Source organism: Cnephaeus nilssonii, assembly GCF_951640355.1.
Source record: "Cnephaeus nilssonii genome assembly, chromosome: 1".
NCBI classification, from domain to species: Eukaryota; Metazoa; Chordata; class Mammalia; order Chiroptera; family Vespertilionidae; genus Cnephaeus; species Cnephaeus nilssonii.
In genome coordinates, this window is record NC_137072.1 from 118,204,523 (window position 1) to 118,229,484 (window position 24,962).

At 49.2% G+C, this 24,962-nt stretch overlaps 2 protein-coding genes across 5 annotated transcripts in view; one reads left to right on the forward strand and one right to left on the reverse strand.

Annotated features, from left to right (window-relative positions):
- The window catches only part of LOC307104132 (GPI ethanolamine phosphate transferase 2-like), a 44,971-nt gene extending 21,002 nt beyond the window's left edge, over window positions 1-23,969 (reverse strand). For 3 of the 4 annotated variants that reach the window (XM_079778804.1, XM_079778805.1, XM_079778807.1), the window contains exons 1-2: window positions 23,688-23,969; window positions 22,708-22,913 (exon numbers count right to left, since the gene is read on the reverse strand). In XM_079778804.1, coding sequence (XP_079634930.1) covers window positions 22,708-22,913; window positions 23,688-23,850 — 369 coding nt within the window. In that variant the 5' untranslated portion in view covers window positions 23,851-23,969. Of the gene's footprint in view, window positions 1-6,091; window positions 9,464-22,707; window positions 22,914-23,687 lie in introns of those variants that run through there. The other variant, XM_079778806.1, reaches the window with a different exon arrangement.
- LOC307104124 (disintegrin and metalloproteinase domain-containing protein 21-like) lies at window positions 1,283-5,130 on the forward strand. Its single transcript, XM_079778798.1, has one exon. The coding sequence runs from the start codon at window positions 3,897-3,899 to the stop codon at window positions 4,989-4,991; it is 1,095 nt and encodes a 364-aa protein (XP_079634924.1). The 5' UTR covers window positions 1,283-3,896; the 3' UTR covers window positions 4,992-5,130.
- Window positions 23,970-24,962: the final 993 nt, after the last annotated feature.

Consider the following 24,962-nt stretch of genomic DNA (forward strand, 5'->3'; position numbering starts at 1 on the left):
TACAAAGCCACTGTTCTCAAAACAGCCTGGTACTGGCACAAGAACAGACATATAGATCAATGGAACAGAATAGAGAATCCAGATATTGACCCAAACCACTATGCTCAATTAATATTTGACAAAGGAGGCATGAACATACAATGGAGTCAAGACAGTCTCTTCAATAAATGGTGTTGGGAAAATTGGACAGATACATGCAAAAAAATGAAGCTTGATCACCAACTTACGCCATACACAAAAATAAACTCAAAATGGATACAGGACTTAAACATAAGACGGGAAACCATAAAAATACTAGAGCAATCCACAGGCAGCAAAATCTCAGACATATGCCAAAAGAAATTCTTCACTGACACTGCTCCTAGGGCAATGGAAGCTAAAGAGAAAATTAACAAATGGGACTACATAAAAATAAAAAGCTTTTTCACAGCAAAAGAAACCATCAACAAAACAACAAGAAGGCCCACTACATGGGAGAACATATTTGCAAATGGCATCACTGATAAAGGTTTAATCTCCAACATCTACAGGCAGTTTATGCAACTTAATAAAAGGAAGATAAATGACCCAATTAAAAAATGGGCAACAGACCTAAATAGAATCTTTTCAAAAGAAGACAGAAGGAAGGCCAAGAGACACATGAAAACATGCTCAACGTCACTAATTATCCGAGAGATGCAAATCAAAACAACAATGCGGTACCATCTCACACCTGTCAGAATGGCTATCATCAACAAATCAACAAACGACAAGTGTTGGCGAGGATGCGGAGAAAAAGGAACCCTCGTGCACTGCTGGTGGGAATGCAGATTGGTGCAGCCACTGTGGAGAACAGTATGGAGTTTCCTCAAAAAACTGAAAATGGAACTCCCATTTGACCCAGTAATCCCACTCCTGGGAATATATCCGAAGAAACTAGAAACACCAATCAGAAAGGATATATGCACCCCTATGTTCATAGCAGCACAATTCACCATAGCTAAGATTTGGAAGCAGCCTAGGTGCCCGTCAGCAGATGACTGGATCAGAAAACTGTGGTACATCTACACAATGGAATACTATGCTGCCATAAAAAAGAAGGAATTCTCATCATTTGCAGCAACCTGGATGGAATTGGAGAACATTATGTTAAGTGAAATAAGTCAGTCAATGAAAGAGAAATACCACATGATCTCACTCATTTATGGATAATAAAGAACATTATAAAATTGAACAAAAAGATAGATACAGAGACAGTAAAACATCAAACAGACTGTCAAATTACAGGGGGAAGGTTAGGGAGAGGTGGGGGAGATAAGAGATCAATCAAAGGACTTGTATGCATGCATATAAGCATAACCAATGGACGCAAAACTCTGGGGGGTGAGGGCATATATGGGAGTGGGGTGGGGGGGGGCAATGGTAAGATATGTACACATATAATACCTTAATAAAAAAATTGGAAAGAAAAAAAAAAAGATGGCGACCGGCAGGAAGGTAGGGAGAGAGAGTGTGAGTGAGGAACCCATAGAGGAGAGTGTAGACGTGTGTGGTGTGTGTGTGTGTGTATGAGCTAGGGTCAGTTAGATTCTGCAGGTCTTCCAAGGGGCAAAAAAAAAAAGAAGGCATTGAGGGCCAGGTGGAGACCTCTTTCCTGAAGAGGCACACCAAGCCCAGATCCATCTCCTTTTTATTCCCTTTGAATACACATTTTCCCTTTAGCAATGCACACAGACAGATCTAGGGTAAAGTTTGGCAACCAATGTAAGGCTTATCAGGTCAGGAAATTGCCTGGAGCCATTGCTCCCACAGCAGAGCAGTTTTGTGCCGATATTCAGCCTTGCTGAATATCAAAGTCCATTGGCCTTCCAATGTCTCTTCTGCACTTTTATGCTAATTCCATTTGCTTTAGCCTCAGGCAACTGAGTGTAGGAAATAGGCCTCTGAGATCCAGCTCCAGCTTAGTCAACTTTTAATGGAACTGGTTATTGAATTTCCCCAGAACAAAGAGAATGTGGGGAGGAGGGAAGAGGATATAAGAACAAAGGACTGTGTGTGTGAGCCAGCATCACAATGGAAACCCCCAGGGGCGCCCATGACAAACTAGATAGTGGGAGGTGGAGACAACTAGAAAAGGCCTCAGCAACGCCCCCCACCCCCTTTTTTTCTAGGAAGAGGGAAAGAAAATCATCAATGATGAGAATCATTGATAGGTTGCCTTCTTCAGCCGCTATAATGGGGATCAAACCCACAACCCAGACATGTGCCGTGATGGAGAACTGAACCATGACCTTCAGGATCATAGATCGAAGCTCAACCACTGAGCCACGCTGGCTGGCTTTCCATTGATTTTAGAGAGAGTGCAAGAGAAAGGGAAAGACAGAGACAACCATCGATTGGTTGCCTCCCGCACACACTCTGAACAGGGCTTGGGCCAGGTAGGAGTATGTAACCAAGGTACGTGCCCTTGACTTGACTTGAACCTGGGACCTTTTGGTCCACATTCTAATGCTCTACACACTGAACCGCACCGGATAGGGCAGCCCTTTTTTCGTTTTAATAGCCCAGTGTGATACAATGAGACCTAGTCCACATATGAGGAAAACCGTTAACCCCATAGCACTGAGCCAATGAGGAAACAGAGGAGGGACTTTTGCGCCCTAGGGAGAAATAGCCTGTGATGGCTACTCCATGTGTGCCTGTACAGCCCGACACCCTCTCTTTCAGGGATTCGTTAAAAGTCGCGTTTTTGCCGTACTTCTGTCTCCAAGCCCATTATTTTAATCCAGACAGATGAACATTTCTTCACTGAGGTCCAGTGTCCTGGGCTCGTTGGAGGCTTTGTCCTGCTGCAGGTGTCTCATGAGCTCAAGACCCGGCAGTGTTGCTTCTTGGTAGTGTTAATGTGAAAACATTCAAACTTGTATAGAACTTTTGTGAGTTTAACTGAGCCAAACTTTAGACAATTGCCGGGAAGCAGAATCACAACGGATTGAGATAATGTTGCAAAGAATTTCACCTTACTTCATATATTGTAATCAAAGGAGGAGACCAACCTGGGTTACTTGAAATCCATTGGTGATACATTAGGGAGGCGCAAGAAACCAAAGGTGGGGGGTGAGACGGTGGGTGGAGGGGGGCGGGGGCGACCTCTGGGAATGGATAAAAAGTGAAATGATGAACACATGCTTTCTTTTCTTCTTTTGCTGGGTATAGGATAATTAACAGGCAACAATTAACATGATAACAGTAACAATGAAGGAATCTGTGGTTGCTGTACTGGAGCGCAGGCCATTGGGCTGTGCCTGGAGGGGTCTGCAAGAAGGGACTTGACAAGTTACCCTGACATTTCAATGATATGTTATCATAGATGCAAAAGGACAATTAGGCTCAGTTAAGGTAAAGACTGACCTTTGTCAGGGAAGATGCTAGCCTAGATCATGGGTACCCAGTATAAAGTGCTTTTTAATGAAAATGTTTTAAGTTCAGACCATGCTTTGTGGCTACTTTAGGTCACTGAGTTTGCCAGGCCGCCATGCAGGCCTCCCCTGAGCTAGTCAGGTTAGTATGTGGCGGTTTTTCGTCCACAGCAGGGAATTTGACTTTGCTGTAATGACATAGCATGTGTGCAAGGAGCTACAGGGAAGCCTGACATGGATGCAATGGACACATAGGTTAGCTTCCTTCTCTCCTATTTCTACCTTAGCATTCACGGACAGGGTTACAACCTCACCCTACTCAACCCCAGCTGACCGCATGCCCAGCCCCACCCACGGCCACGCCGTGTCATTGTTGCCTCAGCTGACCCAGCCACTCTGCCCTTGGCAGGAAGTGGCCACTGCAGATGGTGGGGACCAGGTTTCACTGAGGACCCTCCCTCTCTCCGTTCCCATCCACGGTTCTCCCTCACCAAGGGCATGAGGCTGGCAGAGGGCCCGGTCACCTTCAGAACGCCCCTCTTGCTGCTTGGGCTCTGGGTGGTGCTGGCTCCCACCCAGTGTTCTCAAGGTTGTCCCTCCTGGCGCTACATCTCCTCGGAGGTGGTGATTCCCAGGAAGGAGCTGCACCATGGCAAAGCCGTGCTGGCAGCAGGCTGGCTCTCCTACAGCCTGAGGTTCGGGGGCCAGAGACACGTCTTCCACATGCGGCGCAAGAGACTCTTTTGGCCTGGACAGCTGGTGGTGATGACTCAGGATGACCAGGGGGCCTTGCAGGTGGACTACCCCTTTTTCCCTCTCGACTGTTACTACCTAGGCTACCTGGAAGACGTCCCTCTCTCCATGGTCACCGTGGACACGTGCTATGGGGGCCTGGAAGGCATCATGAAGGTGGATGACCTGGCCTATGAAATCAAACCCCTCAAGGATTCCCAGAGGTTTGAGCACATCTTTTCTCAGATCGTAGCCAACACTAACGCCATAGGACCCATGTCCACGCTGGGACACAAGGCTGAGAGGCACCCGCTGTTCTCTGACCCGAACCCCAGTGCAGCCTCCAGGGTCAGCAGTAAGCTCTATCCATCCCACAGTGGAACTATGAAAGGCTGTGTTATGAGTGCCCATTCCATTTATACTCTGTACAACAATGTGTCACAGTGTGCCCAATTTCTGGTACAACTAGGTAGTTTAATAGACGCCATGTTGCGAGGTCTTAATATTCGGTTCTACATCAGCCTCATCGTCATTTATAATAAGGGAGACCCAGCAGATATGACCAACTATAAGGTTCCACAGGGTCCATTTGCTCAAAATTATATTCACAATATATTCAACTATTTTCTTATATATCCAGCCATGATTGTGAACAGAGATGGGCCCCATGAACTTGATCATAACCCATACCTATACGCGATATGCAGTCCTACAAATCTGTTCTATCTGGGTCAACTATCCAGACATTATTTATTGTTATCAATTATAGCCTCCCACCAAATAGGGGTCCTTTTCGGTTTGTGGTTAGATACGAACGACTGTGTTTGCCAGAGAAGGGCCACCTGCATCATGTACAGGTAGGTACCCTGTGTTGACAGATTCATTCAGTAACTGTTCCTTTCAACACACACAACACATTCTTAATAATAATGTAGACCGCTGCCTCTTCAGAGAAATAGTGTATTCAAACAGTAGCCTGACACCCATTCGATGTGGAAACTCTGTGGTGGAAGACAAAGAGCAGTGTGACTGTGGGACCTTCAAGCAGTGTTACACCAACCCATGCTGCGAAAGTGACTGCCGCTTTACACCTGGGAGCATTTGTAACAGGGAATCATGCTGTGCAAACTGCACCTACACGCCCGCAAGGATGCTCTGCAGACCAATCCAGAACATCTGTGACCTTCCTGAGTACTGCAAGGGGAAGGACACGCGGTGTCCAAGTGATTTTTATCTGCAAGATGGAACCCCATGCACCGAGGACGGCTACTGCTACCATGGCAATTGTACGGACCGCAGTATGCACTGCAAGGAGATCTTTGGGGAAGGGGCGCTGAGCACTCCAGACGTCTGCTATGGCATAAATAAAAAGGGCCACAGATTTGGACACTGTAAAGTAACTGAGTTTTTCCATCCAGATCGTTGTGCGCAAGCTGACGTTAAGTGTGGACGCCTACAGTGTGTCAACGTCACTCATCTGCCTCGTTTGCAGGAACATGTGGGGTTCCATCACTCCATAGTAGGGGGGTTCTTGTGTTTTGGGGTGGGTGCACACCGTGCGACAGAAACAACTGATGTGGGTGCTGTGAGACCTGGTACCCCCTGTGGGGGTGGAAATTTCTGTCTTCAGGGCTTCTGCAATGCTACTCTGGCGGCCATAGACTACAACTGTCCCCCTTCGAAATGCAACTACAGGGGCGTGTGCAACAATAACAGGAACTGCCATTGCCATGTAGGCTTGGACCCTCCCCGGTGCATAAACACTGGAGCCGGAGGGAGTGTGGACAGTGGACCCCCTCCAAGAAGAACGCGGACAGTGAGGGAAAGTGGTATGTCAGTGGTGTATTTGAGAATCATTTTTGGTCGCTTGCTTGCCCTCTTGGCTGCACTCCTCTTTGGTGTAGCCACGAATGTGAGAACTCTCCAGACCACTACAATCACTGAAGTAAACGTTCATGGGAAGTAAACAAGTCAGCCTTCAGACCCCTGTACAAGTCAGGCAACATGAAGAAACACCTGCAAAAAGTCACCGTATCTGGCCGACAGAGCTCAAGCCCACACTTTTGAGCGGCTGCAGGGGTCCTGGCCCACATGCAGGGTGCACACTGTGGATGTTTTCACACCACTCTCTCTGACCGCTCGCTTGCCAGCATCTGCAATAAATCTTGAGCACTGCACGTTGGCGTCCTGTGCAGTCCTTGTAGGTTCTGTAAGAACCCTGAGTGAGCCTGAGGCTCGGGCCTGGAGAGGAGACCTGGTCAGCAGCTGGCCTTGCGCTCTGGACTCCTGTCCCAGGATTAGTGACAGTGGCCACAGGTTCCTTAATGGCAATTCCTGACAGTTCCCCAGAATTGTGCCCTTGAGTCCCTCAGTCCCTGGGTAAGGTCTTTTGTAAACTGCTTGGGTTCAGGGCAATAGCGTGTTCCTCCCTTCCTCCAATCCTGACTGTTTCATATGTGGTCGGGGAGGGTGGTTTTAGGCTGTGGGCTGAGAGTGAGGGTTCCTTGTCTGCTAGTGACCCCTGAGCTCCATGGAGAGCACCCTTCCCTGTGTGGAGGCGGACCAATGAGTGGCACTCAATCAGAAAGAAGAAGTGGCCCTCCTGACTCTGGCCTCAGAGAGAGAAGGCAAACCGAAAGCAGATAACCCTCCCCTTACTTGCTCCACCAGAACCATCCTCTTGGCTTCTGTAATCTTTATTTTTTTATAATTTAATAAATCTTTATTGTTCAGATTATTACAATTGTTCCTCTTTTCCCCCCTTGCTCCCCTCCACCTGGTTCCCACCTCACCTTCTGTCCTTACCTCTCCCCTCACTGTCCTCATCCATAGTTGTACGATTTTTGTGCAGTCTCTTCCCACACCCCCACACCCATTTTCCCTTGAGAATTGTCAGTCCACTGCCTTTCTATGCCCCTGATTCTATTATATTCACCAGTTTATTCTGTTCATCAGATTTTTAATTCACTTGATATTTAGATTCACTTGTTGATAGATATATATTTGTTGTTCCTACTTTTTATCTTTACCTTTTTCTTCTTCTTCCTCTTCTTCTAAAAGAGCACTTTTCCACATTTCATATAATACTGGTTTGGTGTTGATGAACTCCTTTAGCTTTTCCTTATCTGTGAAGCTCTTTATCTGACTTTAAATTCTGAAGGATAGCTTTGCTGGGTAGAGTAATCTTGGATGTACGTTCTTTCTATTCATCACTTTGAATATTTCTTGCCACTGCCGTCAGCCCTACATAGTTGCTGTTGAGAAATCAGCTGACAATTGTATGGGTTCTCCCTTGTAGGTAACTGTTTTTCTCTTGCTGCTTTTAATATTCTCTCTTTGTCTTTTGCCCTTGGCATTTTAATTATGATGTGTCTTGGTGTGGTCCTCTTTGGATTCCTTTTGTTTCGGGTTCTGTGTGCTTCCTGGACTTGTAAGTCTATTTCTTTCACCAGGTGGGGCAAGTTTTCAGTCATTATTTCTTCAAATAGGTTTTCAGTATCTTGCTCTCTCTCTTCTTCTGGCTCCCCCATAAGTCGGATGTTGGTACGCTTTAAGTTGTCCCAGAGGCTCCTTACACTATCTTTAAATTTTTGGATTCTTTTTTCTTTTCCAGTTGCGTGTTTTTTGCTTCTTTGTATTTCAAATCTTTGACTTGATTCTTGCGTTCCTCTAGTCTGCTTTAGGTCTCGGTATAATATTTTTTATTTCAGTCAGTGTACGTTTAATTTCTATTTGGTTGTTTTCCATATCCTCGAGGGTCTTGTTAAATTTATTGGCCTTTTCTAGGAAATTCTTGAAAAACCTTATAACCGTGGTTTTGAACTCTATATCCAGTTGTTTGTTTTCCTCCATTTCTTTTGTTTGTGATCTGTTTCTTTGTCTCCACATTTTCCTGCTTCCCTGAGTTGGTAGAGTAGCTTTGTGTGCTAGGTGTCCTATACGGCCCAGTGGCTGCGCCTCCCCAGTTACCTGAGGTGGACACTTTTGGTGCACCCCTTTGTGGACTGTGTGTACAGCCTTGTTGTAGTTAAGTCTTGATTGTTGTTGGTATCATGGGGAGGAATTGACCTCCAGGCCAATTGGCTGTGGGGATCACCTGTGTCTATACTGCGAGAACTTATATGCTGGAGACAGCCTTATGAGACAAGACTTGCAAAATTGCAAAAGCCTCTGTGCTTGGCTTGGATGGGGCGGAGTCTCAGGGCTGAGCAGACAGCCTTGGCTTCCCGTCAGCCCTGCCCTATGTGGCCCCTGGGTCTCAGTGTCCGTCGGTAATCACTACAGTCCTCTCTGCCCACACTCGCGTGTGCACGCATCCAGATGTTTCCACTCTGCCATTCGCGGCTTCCCCAAGTTTCCGTGCTCTCCGGGCACCCGTATGAGTCTGGGTCCCCAGGGTCTCGTCTAAAACTGGGGTTCAGTGCTGTCGGAAATGGAGTTCACCGCAGTCGGGAGCTTCCGTCTCCCTCCCAGTAAAGCCAGCAGCACACTCAGCAGTTGGTCCTCTGTGTGCGCACTAGCGCATGCCTCTCCAGACCTCTGCCTTTCGTGGCTCCCCTGAGTTTCCGTGCGCTCCTCCCTTTTCCCGACAGTCCAGAATCCCCCTGTATGAGTCTGGGACCCCAGGGTCTCTCCCAGAACTGGGGTTCAGTGCAGTTGGAACTGGGGTTCAGTGCAGTTGGGGGTTTCCGTCTCCCTCCCACTAGAGAAATCCAGCCAGGCACTCAGCCGCCGGTCTACTCTGCACGCGTGTCTCCGTACCTCAGCTTTTTGCAGCTCCTCTGAGTTTCCGAGAGTCCCTCTGATTACTTCTAGTTGTACAATTTCCACTCAGCCAGCTTTCCTGTGGTTCTGGATGATGTCCGTTCTGTCTTTTAGTTGTAGTTTTGAAACTGTTGTGCGAGGCAGCAGTTTAGGTGTTCGCCTAAGCCGCCATCTTGGTTTCTCTGGCTCCTGTAATCTCTCTAGCTTATCGCATGATGCACAGGCAACCGCCCAGGCTGCTACATATGTGGAAAGACCCCTGAAGACCCAGAAGCTTATCTTGTATAAAAAAGGTCAGAACCTGGACGCAGGGCTCAGCATCTGGAGAGAACTCCCCTGAGCCCACAGCGGTGCAAATAAAAGCCTTTTTCTGAACCTCCAAGTGCATTTGGATTGTCACTTCTGCCCAGCCTGGTTTCTGCCATCACATTTGTTTCCCTGTTTTCCGAGAAGCCAACAGCCACTCTGGCCCTCTGAGCCACCATTGTAGGAAGCCATCAGAGGAGGTCGTTAATTTCAGGTTCCCGCAAAGGACAGGAAGGCACGTCGCTGGTGATTTCACTGGACCCCTGTTGGAGACCAGGTGTAAGGTGACACGGTCCTTGCACCTGAAGGGGCTAGCAAGGCTGGCCCCCTACCCACACAGTTTTCCCAGCCTGTTTGGATGGCAATTAATCAGTATAGTGAGAGCAGCCCCTGCCTACAAAGCTTTCCCAGGTTTGTTTATATGACTGCTATCAGTAGAATGAGAGCAACCCATTCATGGCTTGCCAGGAAGTCTGTAACTATTTACGGAGAATCTGCCTGATTTACTGTACCAAGAATTTGTCCTTCTACTCTATCTCTCCCTTAGAGATTAAGAGGAACAAAGAGTACATTCCTCTTCACAGACCTCCTATTCAGTGTTTTGTGTATTAAAGGCATTACAGAGTTAATAATTACTTAAATATATTAGCTTATTAAATTATATTCAAGGTTTTCAGCTTAAAGAAAAGCCAATGTCTTTGTAAGCAATTTAAGTAAGTATTCTAAGGAAGTTACTAAGACCTTGTCTATACAAAAAGAAATTAACAGCCAGTTTAAAATTAAATTACCATACCTAGAACAAAGTATATCCTTACATAATATTATTCTACAATGTCATTATAATTTTTGATATTTTACAACAGCATAGTTTACATTTATCCCAAACAAACTTACAAACTACTTTTTTAAATATTTAGCAGCAATTTAAAAGGACATAAAAGGATTTAATCCCTTCCACTGTATAGAGGGACCCCTGGGAAGGCACTTGAGCATTCTATATTGGCCCCTCTTGCCCTTTTTACCAAGAGGGGCTCTCCCACAGCTGTTGCCTAAGCTTTCTGTTCATGCTAAGGTTGAAGCCTCATAGTAGCTAGTACCATAGATCTGTCTCTCGCCCAATGGCGTGGGCTGGGCCCTTCCTAGAGAAGAAACCTGGGTTCCCCAAGATATATGATCAATACCGGGGCCCCGCCAGCAGGCAAGGGGATCCCAAGGCATGTACTGGGCATGGAGGCCATGGGGGCATAGGCTACCAAGGAGACAGAACTGAACCTCACATCACCCTGCTTGGCCCTGGAGGATGGCTGGTTAGTCAAAGACGGGTAAGATTCCTCAGGGGAGGAACAACCTAAGACAGACACAGTCGCAGAGGGGCCATCAGGAGAGAACTTGGGGGTCAACAGAGGTGGGGCACAGAACCTCACCCCCCCAACATTGCAGGGGCCTGAACTCTAGCCCCTTCTGAGGGAGGTCTCCTGCCCCATGGCTGCTTCGCGCTTCCCATGCCCAGCTCAGATCGGCACCCAGATAACAGAGAAGTGGCTAACACAGCAGCTGCCCTATATCTAAATCCAGCCTAACACCAGGAATGCTCGGGGCTTTCTCAGGGATACAAATAATCCTTTCCATTAATATTTACAAGGTAAACTAAGATAGTTATTAAAATGTTAAATTTAAAAGTAAATTAGTAGTCAGCCTTACTATAAAAGTACTTATCATATAGCTAGCTATTCACCTATAGGCTCAACCTTCAAACTACAGCCTTACAGGTTACGTGTTAGAAAAAGAAAGACAGAGATTCTTAAATAAAAATAAAGAGGGTTCCTTCAAATATTATAAGAATTATAATTAAAAGCCTATATATTTAGCCCTTTATACTAAACTAAATAATTTATATTTTTCCTCTCTAATAAGTCTTATATAAAATTAAAGATTAATAGCAGAAACTTAATGTCATTTATTGTCCATAATCTAGGACAAATAAAGTTAATAAATAAATTAAGCTTTATTTCAGATTAATTTAAATTAGCTAATTAAAATAAGTAAATATTCATAAAAACTTAATTATACTAGACAAAAAAACTATTCCTAAAGAATTAACAAAACTTTATTGATAGTTCATCTCATAGTAAAATTACTTAACATACAGTAAATCCAAAGCAATCATATTTCTATACAAAAATTAAAAATAAAAGGTTATCAAGACTACATTAAAAATTTTACAAAAACCTCATAATAATACAAAAAAAGAGATTAATAGAATATTTTGAAAGAAATATCCTGTAAGTAAATTATATCAAGCCTTAATTACTTTAAAATTTTTACTCAAATATTAATTTTCATTTATAATACCAATAACAGGACACCCATAAAATCTTATAGTATTAAAATAAGCCAAAAGAAAATCATTTAGACAAAAGTCAAAAGGATCCCAACTCTAATTTATAGAAAAGATTTCTTTATTAACCTTTGGGTTGAGAATATATTTATATATTTCTAGAAAAGCCCATATAGATTTCTATGACAACGGATCCCAGAGAAGACCTCAGAGAACTGTTCCAGCCACAGAATAGGCAGTGGCCCACAAGAACAAAGGTAAAACAGTCCAGAAATAAATACAGTAAAGACGCCTTACCATACTAGCAGTCAGCAGCTATACATTACTACAAGTTACCCAGGACCAAGGACAAGGAAGGTCGGTATACGTACTTCCAGATCTTATGTACACACCCTTCTATATAAAAGTCAAAATATTTAATGTTTTGTATTCTACCAGGAACCCTGGCTTACGGGCTTACTTTATTTCTAACACAAGGAATAGTATTAACTACCACATTAAAAGAAATACCATACCTCAGGCATTAACCATTTTTACAGATAGATCCAGTTCTAGAAAGGCTAGATCTACTACAGCAGAAAACACAGGTCCTTCAAACCCCTTATATTTTAGTAGAAATACAAGCTCTTATTTATGCCTTAACAGATTTTACTACAGAGCCCATCAACCTATAGTAATAGTACTTATATAGTAAGTACAGCAAAGATTATTAAAACAGCCACTATAAGGCACACTAATTCAGAGGACTTTTTAATTTAATTTTCAGCCTTTAAAATATTATTTAAGAACTAGAAGCCCAGTGCACAAAATTCGTGCACGGTGGGGAGTTGTCCCTCAGCCCAGCCTGTACCCTCTCCAATCTGGGACTCCTGGAGGGATGTCCGACTGCCCGTTTAGGCCCGATCCCACCAGGATCGGGCCTAAACGGGCAGTTGTACATCCCTCTCACAATCCAGGACTGCTGGCTCCCAACTGCTTGCCTGCCTGCCTTCCTGATTGCCCCTAACCGCTTCTGCCTGCCAGCCTGATCACCCCCTAACCACTCCGCTGCCAGCCTGGTTGATGCTTAACTGCTCCCCTGCCAGCCTGTTTGCCCCCAACTTCCCTCCTCTGCTGGCCTGGTCACCCCTAACTGCCCTCTCCTGCAGGGTTGATCACCTCTAACTGCCCTCCCTTGCAAGCCTTGTCCCTCACCACTGCCCTCCCTTGCAGGCCGGGTGCCTCCCAACTGCCCTCTCCTGCTGGCCATCTTGTGGTGGCCATCTTGTGTCCACATGGGGGCAGGATTTTTGACCACATGGGGGCAGCTATATTGTGTGTTGCAGTGATGATCAATCTGTATATTACTCTTTTATTAGATAGGATAGAGGCCTGGTGCACAGGTGGGGGCCAGCTGGTTTGCCCTGAAGGGTGTCACAGATAAGGGTGGGGGTTCCCTTGAGGTGTGGGGCGGCCTGAGCAAGGGGCCTGTGGTGGTTTGCAGGCCGGCCACGCCCCCTGGCAACCCAAGCAGAGGCCCTGGTATCTGGAATTTATTTTCCTTCTACAATTGAAACTTTGTAGCCTGGAGCAGAGCCAAGCCTGGGGCTCCGGCAGCCATTTCTGTGGCAGTTAATTCACCTTCTACAATTGAAACTTTGTAGCCTTAAGCGGGTGAGCCCCGCCAGGGTGTGCGGAAAGCTTTGCTTCCCCTGTTGCCGCCAGCAACCCTGGCCTGCTCTCTCAAGCTCCATTCTGCCGCCATTTGTTTGAATTTGTTTACCTTCTATAATTGAAACTTTGTAGCTTGAGTGGAGGCTCAGGCCTGCAACGGCTTTGGAAAGCTTGGCTTCCTCTGTTACCTGGGAAACCTTGCTCTCTGTGGCTGTAGCCATCTTGTATTGGGGTTAATTTGCATACGCGACCTGATTGGCTGGTGGGCGTGGCTTATGTAGCGGAGTGATGGTTAATTTGCATATTACCAGTTTATTAGAGAGGATAGCAATTTCCATATTTTATTAGAAGCAATGTTCTCAGTATATTATCCACCTTCCTGTACCAACTTTCGGTGTAAATCCCCAAGGACTTAAACCTAATCGAATCTAGCAGAAGAATGCCACTCAATTGTAGAAAGAACCAAGCATACTCTTAAAATCATTTACTAAAAAACAAAAAAGGGGGAAACAGATGTTATGAGTCACCTCAAGAGAAGCTCAGTCATGCTTTTTAAACTTTAAATGAGTCACCTCAAGAGAAGCTCAGTCATGCTTTTTAACCCTTTACACTCGCTTGCTTTTTTCTCGATTCCTTTATTCTACTCGGGATTTAATTTTTTAAATACCCCAGATTTTACAAAGCGCGGCAGTAGAACAAAAAACTGGAGTTTCTTTTCATACAAACTTATTTATTTAATGTAAGAAAAGCCCAAATAAAGGAGGAGGGATGGAGGGAGGGAAGGGATGGGCAACCGATGCTAACTGTGTCGAGTCACACTCGACATCTGAGTGCAAAAGGTTAAACTTTAAAAAGTTTTTGAACTATGATACAGAGGATCGTACAGCAGGTGAAAGGCATCAGGCCTCCTATACAATAGCCTCCACCGAGTCAGCTAGGTGGAAGGAAGCATAAACCAGAAAAGAGTTTTATTAGATTCAGTAATAATGTGAAGAAGAGGTTGTGTTTTATATCTTTCCAGAAGGAGCAATGCAGCCAATTCAGGTGCCGGAGCGTTACGTGTGTCACCACAATGGACTCAGACAAGCTCCTGTGTCCCTTCACTCAAAAGGACTAAGTACTTCTCTAATAACAGCAAAGCGGAGGAAGAAGAAAACTGAAAACTACGCAAGGGACTGAGGTACCAACATAGAGTCATCTAAAGAAGTTAACGACTCAAGTGCAGCAGATTATGGAAAAGCAAGAAGTTGAAGCTACTTCTGCAATCATGTTCCTGCTCATGCTAGCATCTGTTAGCTGCCAGTCTTCTGCAAAGTCTTGCGCAGCCAAGTCCAAGGACTCTAAGTAAATATACACCAGCAGCAAAAGAGACTTTCTTTCATTTAGTAGCTAAAAATGTTAACATGTCCATAGTTTTGATTTCTCTCTTATTGTTTTATTATTATTTAACTAGAAGCCCGGTGCACGAAATTCGTGCACAGCAGGGGGTTGTTCCTCAGCCCAGCCTGTACCCTCTCCAATCTGGGACTCCTGGAGGGATGTCCGACTGCCCGTTTAGGCCCGATCCTGGTGGGATCAGGCCTAAACGGGCAGTCGGACATCCCTCTCACAATCCAGGACTGCTGGCTCCCAACTGCTTGCCTTCCTGCCTTCCTGATTGCCCCTAACCACTTCTGCCTGCCAGCCTGATCACCCCCTAACCACTCCGCTGCCAGCCTGGTTGATGCTTAACTGCTCCCCTGCCAGCCTGTTTGCCCCCAACTTCCCTCCTCTGCCAGCCTGGTCACCCCTAACTGCCCTCCCTGCAGGGTTGATCACCTCCAACTGCCCTCCCTTGCAAGCCTGGTCCCTCGCAACTGCCCTCCCTTGCAGGCCGGGTGCCTCCCAACTGCCCTCTCCTGCTGGCCATCTTGTGGTGGCCATCTTGTGTCCACATGGGGGCAGGATCTTTGACCACATGGGGGCAGCTATATTGTGTGTTGCAGTGATGATCAATCTGTATATTATTCTTTTATTAGATAGGATAGAGGCCTGGTGCACGGGTGGGGGCCAGCTGGTTTGCCCTGAAGGGTGTCACAGATAAGGGTGGGGGTTCGCTTGGGGCATGGGGCGGCCTGAGCGAGGGGCCTGTGGTGGTTTGCAGGCCGGCCATGCCCCCTGGCAACCCAAGGGGAGGCCCTGGTATCTGGAATTTATTTTCCTTCTACAACTGAAACTTTGTAGCCTGGAGCGGAGCCAAGCCTGGGGCTCCGGCAGCCATTTCTGTGGCAGTTAATTCACCTTCTACAATTGAAACTTTGTAGCCTTAAGCGGGTGGGCCCCGCCAGGGTGTGCGGAAAGCTTTGCTTCCCCTGTTGCCGCCAGCAACCCTGGCCTGCTCTCTCAAGCTCCATTCTGCCGCCATTTGTTTGAATTTGTTTACCTTCTATAATTGAAACTTTGTAGCTTGAGTGGAGGCTCAGGCCTGCATCGGCTATGGAAAGCTTGGCTTGCTCTGTTACCTGGGAAACCTTGCTCTCTGTGGCTGTAGCCATCTTGTATTGGGGTTAATTTGCATACTCGACCTGATTGGCTGGTGGGCGTGGCTTGGCTGGAGGACGTGGCTTATGTAGCGGAGTGATGGTTAATTTGCATATTACCATTTTATTAGAGAGGATAGCCATAGTTTTGCTCTTAACATTCAAGTTTGAAAATGATAACATGTATGTAATTTAATTTTGCATTGGCATTGTTTTAATATTAGAACTTTATTATTAATATTTAAATTTTACTTCTATTATTAGTAGCCTAAAAACCAAAAAAGGGGGATCTGTTGGAGACAAGGTGTAAGGTGACACGGTCCTTGCACCTGAAGGGGCTAGCAGGCTGGCCCCCTACCCACACAGTTTTCCCAGGCCTGTTTGGATGGCAATTAATCAGTATAATGAGAGCAGCCCCTGCCTACAAAGCTTTCCCAGGTTTGTTTATATGACTGCTATCAGCAGAATGAGAGCAACCCTTTCATGGCTTGCCAAGAAGTCTGTAACTATTTACTGAGAATCTGCCTGATTTATTGTACCAAGAATTTGTCCTTCTACTCTATCTCTCCCTTAGAGATAAAGAGGAACAAAGAGTACATTCCTCTTCACAGACCTCCTATTCAGTGTTTTGTGTATAAAAGGCATTACAGAGTTAATAAACGCACCACAGCCACTCGAGGGCTCGTGGTCCTCCTGATCCCGCTGTTGTTTCTCTTGCTTTTGTTTCTCTTATTCTTTCTATTTCTCAATTCCCACCTCCCTACCTCAGCCTGGTTCAACCTGTCAGGCTGGCCCTGACCGACCCCGACCCTCGCTGGGCCCAAAAGTAGTCGGCCACTGCTGTCCTCGAACAGACTCCAGGAAAGACAATAAAGTCTACCAGGACCAGGACTTGAGACTGGTAAGTGTCCCCAGGCACCCTGGACCGAGTTCAGGCCCACCTACAAGGCAGAAGGACAGCTTGATCACCTCCTGAGTGGTATAGTCACCGCATAGGATAGGAGACTCCTGGGGTGGGAGTCTGGAACTCTGTGTGAATCTGTGTGCATGTGTGTGTGTGTGACTCTGCCCCATGGCATCAGCTACGAAGCCTGAGTAAGTCCTAACCTGTGGTTCTATGGTGACTTCATATGGCTTTGGGCGGTGTCAGGTTCTTGGGGACGCTATCCCTCCCAGCGAACCTGATCCAGGTCAGGGGCATATACTGACCTGCCAGGTTCGCCGGTGCCAGTGCTAAGGGGCACCTAATTCCCTGTGAGGGGAGTGGTCAGGTGGACAATAAGAGCAACCCTTTGTTTGTCTCGTGACACCGTTCACTGGGAGGGTTTTAGTTCATCATTTTGGACACCACCATGGGGGGCGGGGTGGGGAGTTCCTCACAACCTACAGGTCTGGAATGTATGATTAAAAACTTTAAGAAAGGGTTCTCAGGAGATTATGGGGTCAAATTGACCCCTGGAAAGCTGCGCACCCTGTGAATTGGAGTGGCCCACCGTTGGTGTAGGATGGTCCTCTGAAGGCACTCTTGATGTCCCCATGGTCCGTGCTGTATATGGGGTCGTTTCTGGAAGCCCCAGTCACCCGGACCAGTTTCCTTACATAGACCAACAGTTGGAAATAGCTCAGATCAACCTTCCTGGGTCCGGTTCTGCGTTACTGCTCAGGGACAGTGTAAGGTCCTCGTAGCACAAAGTGAAAGGAAGACTTCATGAAAAGTACAGAGCCCTCCCTCCCCCCATATTACACCTAGATGGAGAAGCCTGGGCACGGGAAGCCTCGCCTGATGGAGAACCACACTGGGACCCAAAGACAGAGGAGGGAAGAAGTCGTCTACAAAGATATCGACTCACCTTCCTCCAAGGGATCAGGGCAGGGGCCAAGAAGCCTACAAACATGACAAAGACCTCTAAGGTCCTGCAGAAATGGGATGAGAGTCTGGCTGATTTTTATGAGAGTCTGCGAGGCCTTCAGAGTCTACACTCTGGAGGCCCCTGAAAGCCAGCTCATGGTCAATGCTGCCTTTGTGGGGTAGGCTCAAACGACATCAGACAGAAACCTCAAAAATTAGAGGGGTTCGCCGGAAAGAATGCCACTGAATTGATAAAATTGCCAATAAGGTCTTTGTGAACCTAGACCGCACTACCAAGAAGGAGGAAGAAGGAAGAATGCAAAGGGAGGGGCTCTCCTGGCTGCTGCCTTGAGGCAACCAGCCCTGCTGAAGACCCCAGATGGAGACAACGAGGGACTAAAGAACCAAGAAGGAACGGGCCCCAGAGACGGGACCAATGTGCCTCCTGCACGGAATCGTGGCACTGGAAAATTGAGTGCCCCAACTGTCAGAAGGGGAAGCCAGGAGCTTCTGCTCCACCCAGCCGCTACGGGGCAGACCCACCAGAGGCCTACCAGATCGGCCTGGCAGGAGTAGATTCCGACTAGGAAAGACCAGCTCTATCCAACTTGGCCCCCATGAGCCCATGGTCCATGTGAAGGCTGGGGGCCAAACAGTCAAGTTTACGGTAGACACAGGGGCCGAACATTCTGTAGTGACTCAAAAGGTGGCACCCCTATCAGGACAACATGTCACCATTGTGGGGGCTGCCAGGACCAAAACCCGTAGACCACTCTGTGGCCCCCGACAATGCCCCTTCGGAGCCACCAGGTAGTCCATGAGCTCCTGTATCTACCAGACTGCCCGGTCCCGCTGCTGGGCAGGGACCTGCTGGCAGAGATGGGTGCAGAGATAGCCTTTACTCTGGATGGATCGGCACGACTGCGCCTAGATAAGCAAGTCCCTCCCATGATCCTGTCTCTGCCGGCACCACGGGAAGAAGAATATGAGGCTGTATACCTCCCCACCCGATAAGCTTTTTGGCAAGTACCATTTCATACTTTCTTTCTGTAGGTGTACAACCAAATTTACACCAAGATACATTTTTCACCAAAATGTTAACAGACTATGTAAATCATTTTACAACTTGGTTTTATTTTCCAATTAATAACCAACCACGGATTTCTTTCCCCAGAAAACAACAGCTATAAAAACTACATATATATGTATATAAACATCCATACACACCACACACACACACACACACACACACACACACACACACACACTTGTTAACCCTTACCTGAGGATATATTTTGCTTCTAAAAGACTGGAAAAGGGGGGTGGAGAAACGCATGAGGGCACACATCAATTGATTGACTCTTGTACACGCCCCGACTGGGCCGGGGATGGAACCTGCAACCCAGTATGTGCCTTTGACCGGGAATCAAACTCACGGCCCTTCAGTGTGAGGGCTGGCACTATCTAGTGAGCCACACCAGCCGGGGCTTTTACTTTAAAAAGCTTCCAATGGAAGTACCATTTGAGCTGAGACCTGAGACTGAAGTGTTGTCTAGGTGAGATGAGGTGGGGCCTTCCTAGGGAGACAGTAAACTGCAAAGGCTCCAAGCCAGGGGCAGTGCGCATGGGAGCTAGCTACACGTGATCCTGAGAGGAAAGGGAGCTCAGACGAGGGGGAGGTACACGGGCAGGACAGCCACGAGGCCTGGGTGAGTAGGCGCAGTGGCGGGCACTCAGTTGAGTAGCACGAGCTGGAGACCACATTGGACTGGATGAGGGAGGTGGCTCAGTTCAGCTATATTCTCAGAATTAAGACACACCTGTTCACCTCATTTCTCATGAAGAGTAGGTTACCATCCATCTTTAAATTTTTACAATGTGATAGACAAAACTTGGCCTTGCAGATGGTTTTGAGTTGCTATGATTACTAGTAAAGTAAAAAGAATCTTTTCACATGTTTAATGGACATTTCAATTTCTTGCCCTGTGGAACTCCTCTTACCCTCTGGGCTGGCACCCCAGGGAGCATGCAGGTAGCAACCGAGTTGCAGTTGGGGGCTGTAGGAAGTGTGAAGTGAGAACTCAAGTCTGTCAGCTCCTTGGAGGTTCCCGTGGCTGCCATGGCCTTGGGAATGGGGGTTCTTGCCTTCTGAGGGAAGGACCTGTCTCAGTCACCCTGCTCAGCAGTGCTGCCGTGTGCTGCCCCATGACAGCCAGTCATTGGAGCCAGGCAGCCTTGTGCTCCAGTCCCCATTGCAGTTGCGTGACCTGGGTACTTCAAGCCTGTTCCCTCCTTTGGAAACGGTCCCTAATAAAGCTTCAGTCTTTTCTTTACCTATAGTTCCTGGGTGAGGCACTAGGCACTTGAAAGCCACATTCACTAGCTGAGCACCTGCAGGCAGTTTACACAGCGAGAACTGTGGAGGCCAGACCCTGCTGGCTCAGTCACTGTATGCTTCAGTGCTGGGCAAGTCTGAGTTTCCCTTCTCATCCATAAAGTCAAGAGACTGGACGAGATAACCCTAAAGGCTTTCCAGGAGTATAACTGACCTAATGGCCATTACAGAAAATAACAGGGTAGCAAGGAGGATGGCATCCCTGAGACTAGGTTAGCCTGGAATAACTGGCTTTCAATCCTTTATGCCTCCCAGGAAGCATGAACTCTGACTACTTGAAAATGGGTACAAATCATGGTCTCAGTTCTACCTTATTATGTCAGGCTTCTTTGTCTGTCTACTGCCCCAGCCAGGCTGAGAGCAGTAAATGCATTTTAAATGTGGACAAGTAACAGACTATAGAGAGCCCTCTAAACCTTAGAGCCAAACCATCCTATCTAATAAAAGAGTAATATGCAAATTAACCATCATTCCGCGACAAAATGGCGACGCCCAAAGACATAAGATGGTGGCGCCCAGTCCTCTCAGGCCCACTGAAGTCCCCCAGTCCCAGGGAGGGCTGCCACTGAGAGCAGTCAGTATGAGGCCCGGGCTGATGGCCTGGGGGCTCCCCTGTACCCCCGGCTGATCTGTTCCCAGCCGTGGCCCTGGCTGCTGGCCTAGAAGGCGGTGCATCTCACCCCCCCCCCCCGCCCACCCCCGCGATCTGCTCCCTGCCGAGACCTGGGAAGTGGCCTGGGAGGCTGCGTGAACCCCCACACCCCCCGCGTGATCTGTTCCCAGCTTTGACCCTGGCAGTGGCCTGGGAGAAGGCGTGCACCCCCGGGCGTGATCTGCTAGCAGCCGCCACCCGGGCAGTGGCCTGGAAGGCCATGTGCACAATAGGCAAGATCTGCTCCCAGCCGCGTGCACCCCCCCACCCCCTGACCCTCAGCGTGATCTTCCAGCCGCGACCCGGGCAGTGGCCTGGGAGAAAACGCACAACCCCCGGCATGATCTTCTCCCAGCTGCGACCCGGGCAGTGGCCTGGGAGGCCGCTCACACCTCCCTCCCACCCACCCCCCGCACGATCTGCTCCCAGCCAGGACCTGGGCAGTGGCCTGGGAGAAGGCACACATGCACATAAACACACACACACACACACACCCCTGATCTGCTCCCAGCCGCGACCCGGGCAGTGGCCTGGAAGGCCGCGAGCACCTCCCCCCCACCACCCCCCACATGATCTGCTCCCAGCCAAGACCTGGGCCTGGGCTGTGGGCCTGGGAGGCGCCAGCACTGCCTATCCCCCTCCCACCCAGTGATCATCCCCCATCTGCAGTTGGGGGGTGGGGGGATGGCAGGGGGTGTAGGCCTGGGAGGCAGCCTGGGGTGTCAGCCTCCAAAGGGCCTGCGCCCACATGGAGTGATCCCCCCCCCCCCCCACACACACACACACCTATAGCCTTGGAAATTCCCTTGCCCCCAGCCCAGTGATTGGAGATTGTGAGGGGGCGTGTATCTGGGCTATGCTGCCCAGCAAACCTCTCCCATTGGGTAGAAACTTCTGACCATGTGAGGGAGGTAAATGGGTTTTGTTTAAAATCTTTAGAAACTGCAAAGGAAATGTCTGAGGTAGGGTTTCACATCAGAAGTAACTTACAACTAATTTCTGAAGGCAAACAGGGGCGTTGCAGTTACATTACTGGAGAGTACCCCGAGGTCTGGAGGTTGGCTCAGCAAGGACAGTGGTGGGTGCTCCCCAGCCTGGTTCCTCAGCACCTTGGGCAAGGCTTGAGCCCACCCAGGAAGGCCTTTTCCCCTACAGTTTTCACCAGGCAGGGAGGTTTTGTAGACATGAGTAAGAAGTGCCCACGCACCAGTCTGAAGATGCCAGGGCCGGCAGAAATGACAATCAAACCGGGAAAAGAGCAAAACCAGAAACACCACCGATCCCAACATAGATCATCTTTTTCTTCAGCTGACTGTGTTTCCCTCTTCTTCATCTTCTGGAAGCAAGACAGATTCAAGTACTGACAATTCTACCAACGGAAAAGTTAAGAGAAAGAGAGGACAGAAAAGGAATAAAAGGAGAAAAGAAAGAAAGGACAAAAGATGAAACATCAAGAAAAAGAAAGAGAAGGAAAAAAGGAAGAAACAACCACATGATAGCATCTTTCCAAGGTCTCATGAAATTCCTGGTTAAGGAGTTTATTTTATGACACTTTTAGTTTGGGTTTACATTTTTACTGGTTTGTCAAGACATGGCAGGTACACTGTCCAATATGTTAAAGAAAAAACCCTATCCAATAAAGAGGGAATATGCAGGGGAGGGCATTTGAGGGTGACTGGGCTTTCAGGGGAGGGCAGTTGGGGACGATCAGGCTGGCAGGGGAACAGTTAGGCATCGATTAGGCTGGCAGGGGAGTGGTTAGGGGTGATCAGGCTGGCAGGCAGAATTGGTTAGGGGTAATCAGGCAGGCAGGCGAGCAGTTGGGAGTCAGCCGTCTCGGATTGTGAAAGGGATGTCCGACTGCCGGGTCAGACATCCCCCAAGGGGTCCCAGATTGGAGAGGGTGCAGGTTGAGCTGAGGGACACCCCCCACCAGTGCACGAAATTCATGCACCGGGCCTCTAGTCCTATCTAATAAAGAGCTAATGTGCTAATTAGGACAAAGCCAGGGCTGTGAGGAGCTGCCAGGGCTGTGCCCCCTGTGAGAATTTCGTGCATCTGGCGCCTAGTGATTTATGAAACACGGTGTTAAACTGTTTACCTTGATTCGAGGCATAGTAACTGTAGGTGGCTTTGCTTCAGCCACAAAACTGTGAGATGCTCCTTTTTCCACAAGGTAAGTTGTGTAGGGCATACATTTCACACCTTTTGACCCAAACACAAAATCATCTCTCAAGGCATCGATCAGCATAATAACAACTTTCCTGAAGAGAGGTGGGGGGAGCTTGGTCCAATTGGAACTGGCCCCTAAAAGGGTTTGAAAGGAAAAGAAAATTGAGTTGTCCACTTTACTTAGCATTCCATCACCTATAACCTAGTTGCTGCCCACTTCTCTAGCACAGCTCCTGCCACGTACCCACCCACCCACCCACAGAACAATGCCCTCCCCTACAGGGTGGGGGGCGGCTCCCACCAGGTAGCTCGGGAGCCCCAGGACCGAGTCAGGAAGTTCTGGGCCCGGGGAGTCCCTGCCGAGGCGAGGGCCCTGGAGCGGTAAATGCAGGCGCTGGACCTGCGAACACGCGCTTCACTGCGCGGAAGGGCGAGCTTCTGCCACTTGTGTTCACGTGGTCAGCGGCTCGTAGTGTGTGGACCTGGGGCAAGACGGAGCCTCTCCCTGGCATGGCCTGCCGGGAGGGCGAACCGAGCAGGGGTCCCTGCAGGCGGTCGTCACTACCGGCGACAAGGGGCCTGGCGGAATGTAAGAGAGAAAAGCGAGGGCTCAGCAGGGATCCCTATCTGTTGTGACTCAATGAGCAAAGCGGGTGCCGGGAACCCAGGGGCTCCGAGCTGCTCGGGGAAGGGGCGCGGGCTGGAGGGTGGCGGCCCGGCTGGGAGCGCTGGCTTTCGGTGACCAGACCGGAGGGCCGAAACGGGGCTGACAGCGCGGTTGTCAAGTTGTCGGACAGACACAGAGAGAGAGGCTGGAGCGGTCAGGAGAGGGGCCTCGGGTGGGGGGTCCGGGAGGGGCTCAGGAGGAGGGTCCTCCGGCAAAGGAGCGGGCCGGGAGCGGGGCCCTACCTGCCGAGGGCTCGGGCGCCGCCGGGGGCTCGGGCGCCGCCGGGGGCTCGGGCTTGGAGGAGGAGCGCACGGGAGGCGGGAAGAAGCCCCGCAGGAAGAGCGCGACTCCCAGCACCTCGATCATCACGCAGCCCGCGGCGAAGGCCCCGCAGCCCAGCCGCATCGCGCCGCCCGCCGCCGCCCGGCCGCCTCCGGCTGCGGAAACAGCGGGGAGCAGGTGCGCACCGCGGCCCCGGCTGCAGCCAGCCCCGCGCGTCCGGGCGGCCTGCGCTCCACCGACACACCCGCGAGGGGCGAGCGCTTCCGGGTGCCCAGCCGCCCGGTTGGAGGCCCCGTACAGCACTTCCGGCGCGCCGCCCAATCCCCGCAGGGTCCCCGCCCACCCGGATCCCCGCCCACCGGCGAATCCCGCCGCGCGGCCCCGCCCACCCCGCCGTGGAGCCGGGGGCCATTGGGCCGGGGCCCGCCCATCTCCCGCCGGGTTTGGGGGTTGGGGTGAGAGTCGTGGGCTAAGGAGTGAGGGCAGAGGCTGGAGGGGAAGCCCCGCAACCGAGGGGCGGGGTCGGGGCGCCTGTGGCTCCGTGAGCCAGTCCAGCAGACAGGGGCGACTCACGTGAGCGTTTATCCCGAGCCGCCCGCCAGGTGGCAGACGGGCAGGTCACCCCCAAAGCCTGCTCTGCATCCCCCCGTAAGCCAGCGGCCTGTAAGGTAAGAAGGACAAAGATTACCTGGGGAAGTAGGCCAAAGGAATAAAAATGTGTGTGACGGTTACAGATTAGAAGTGTTAACGGAAAAAAACATTCAAACCTGTAAAGAGTTTCCGTGCCTTTATTTGAGCCCAACTGTCGACAATTACCCAAAAGCAGAATCTCAATGTATTGGGGTAATGCCCCGGACATCCGCAGTCCCTTCACACCGCTTTGCACACTGCAAGCAAAGGTGGAGACGCAGTGGGCCACATGAGATCCACCGGTGACAGACCAGGGAGGGGGGAGAAAACAACGCGGGGAAGCCTCCGGGAATGGACGAAAAGTAAAGCGACACGTACTTCTACCCAGGTGGGCACAGGACAGTCAGCAGTCAACAGCCAACATAACAGCAACGAAGGAACTTATGGTATCCTTCCCGCCCTGGCTGTGCCCTTGTTTTAGAAGACCAGAGAGAAACCAAGCAACGCTTAGGGAAATGGAGTTACACAGCTTTATTAGGCCAGTGGACTCAGAGGAGGTTGCCTCTCAAATTCTGAGCAAACCCATGTGATGGAAGCCCCTCTTT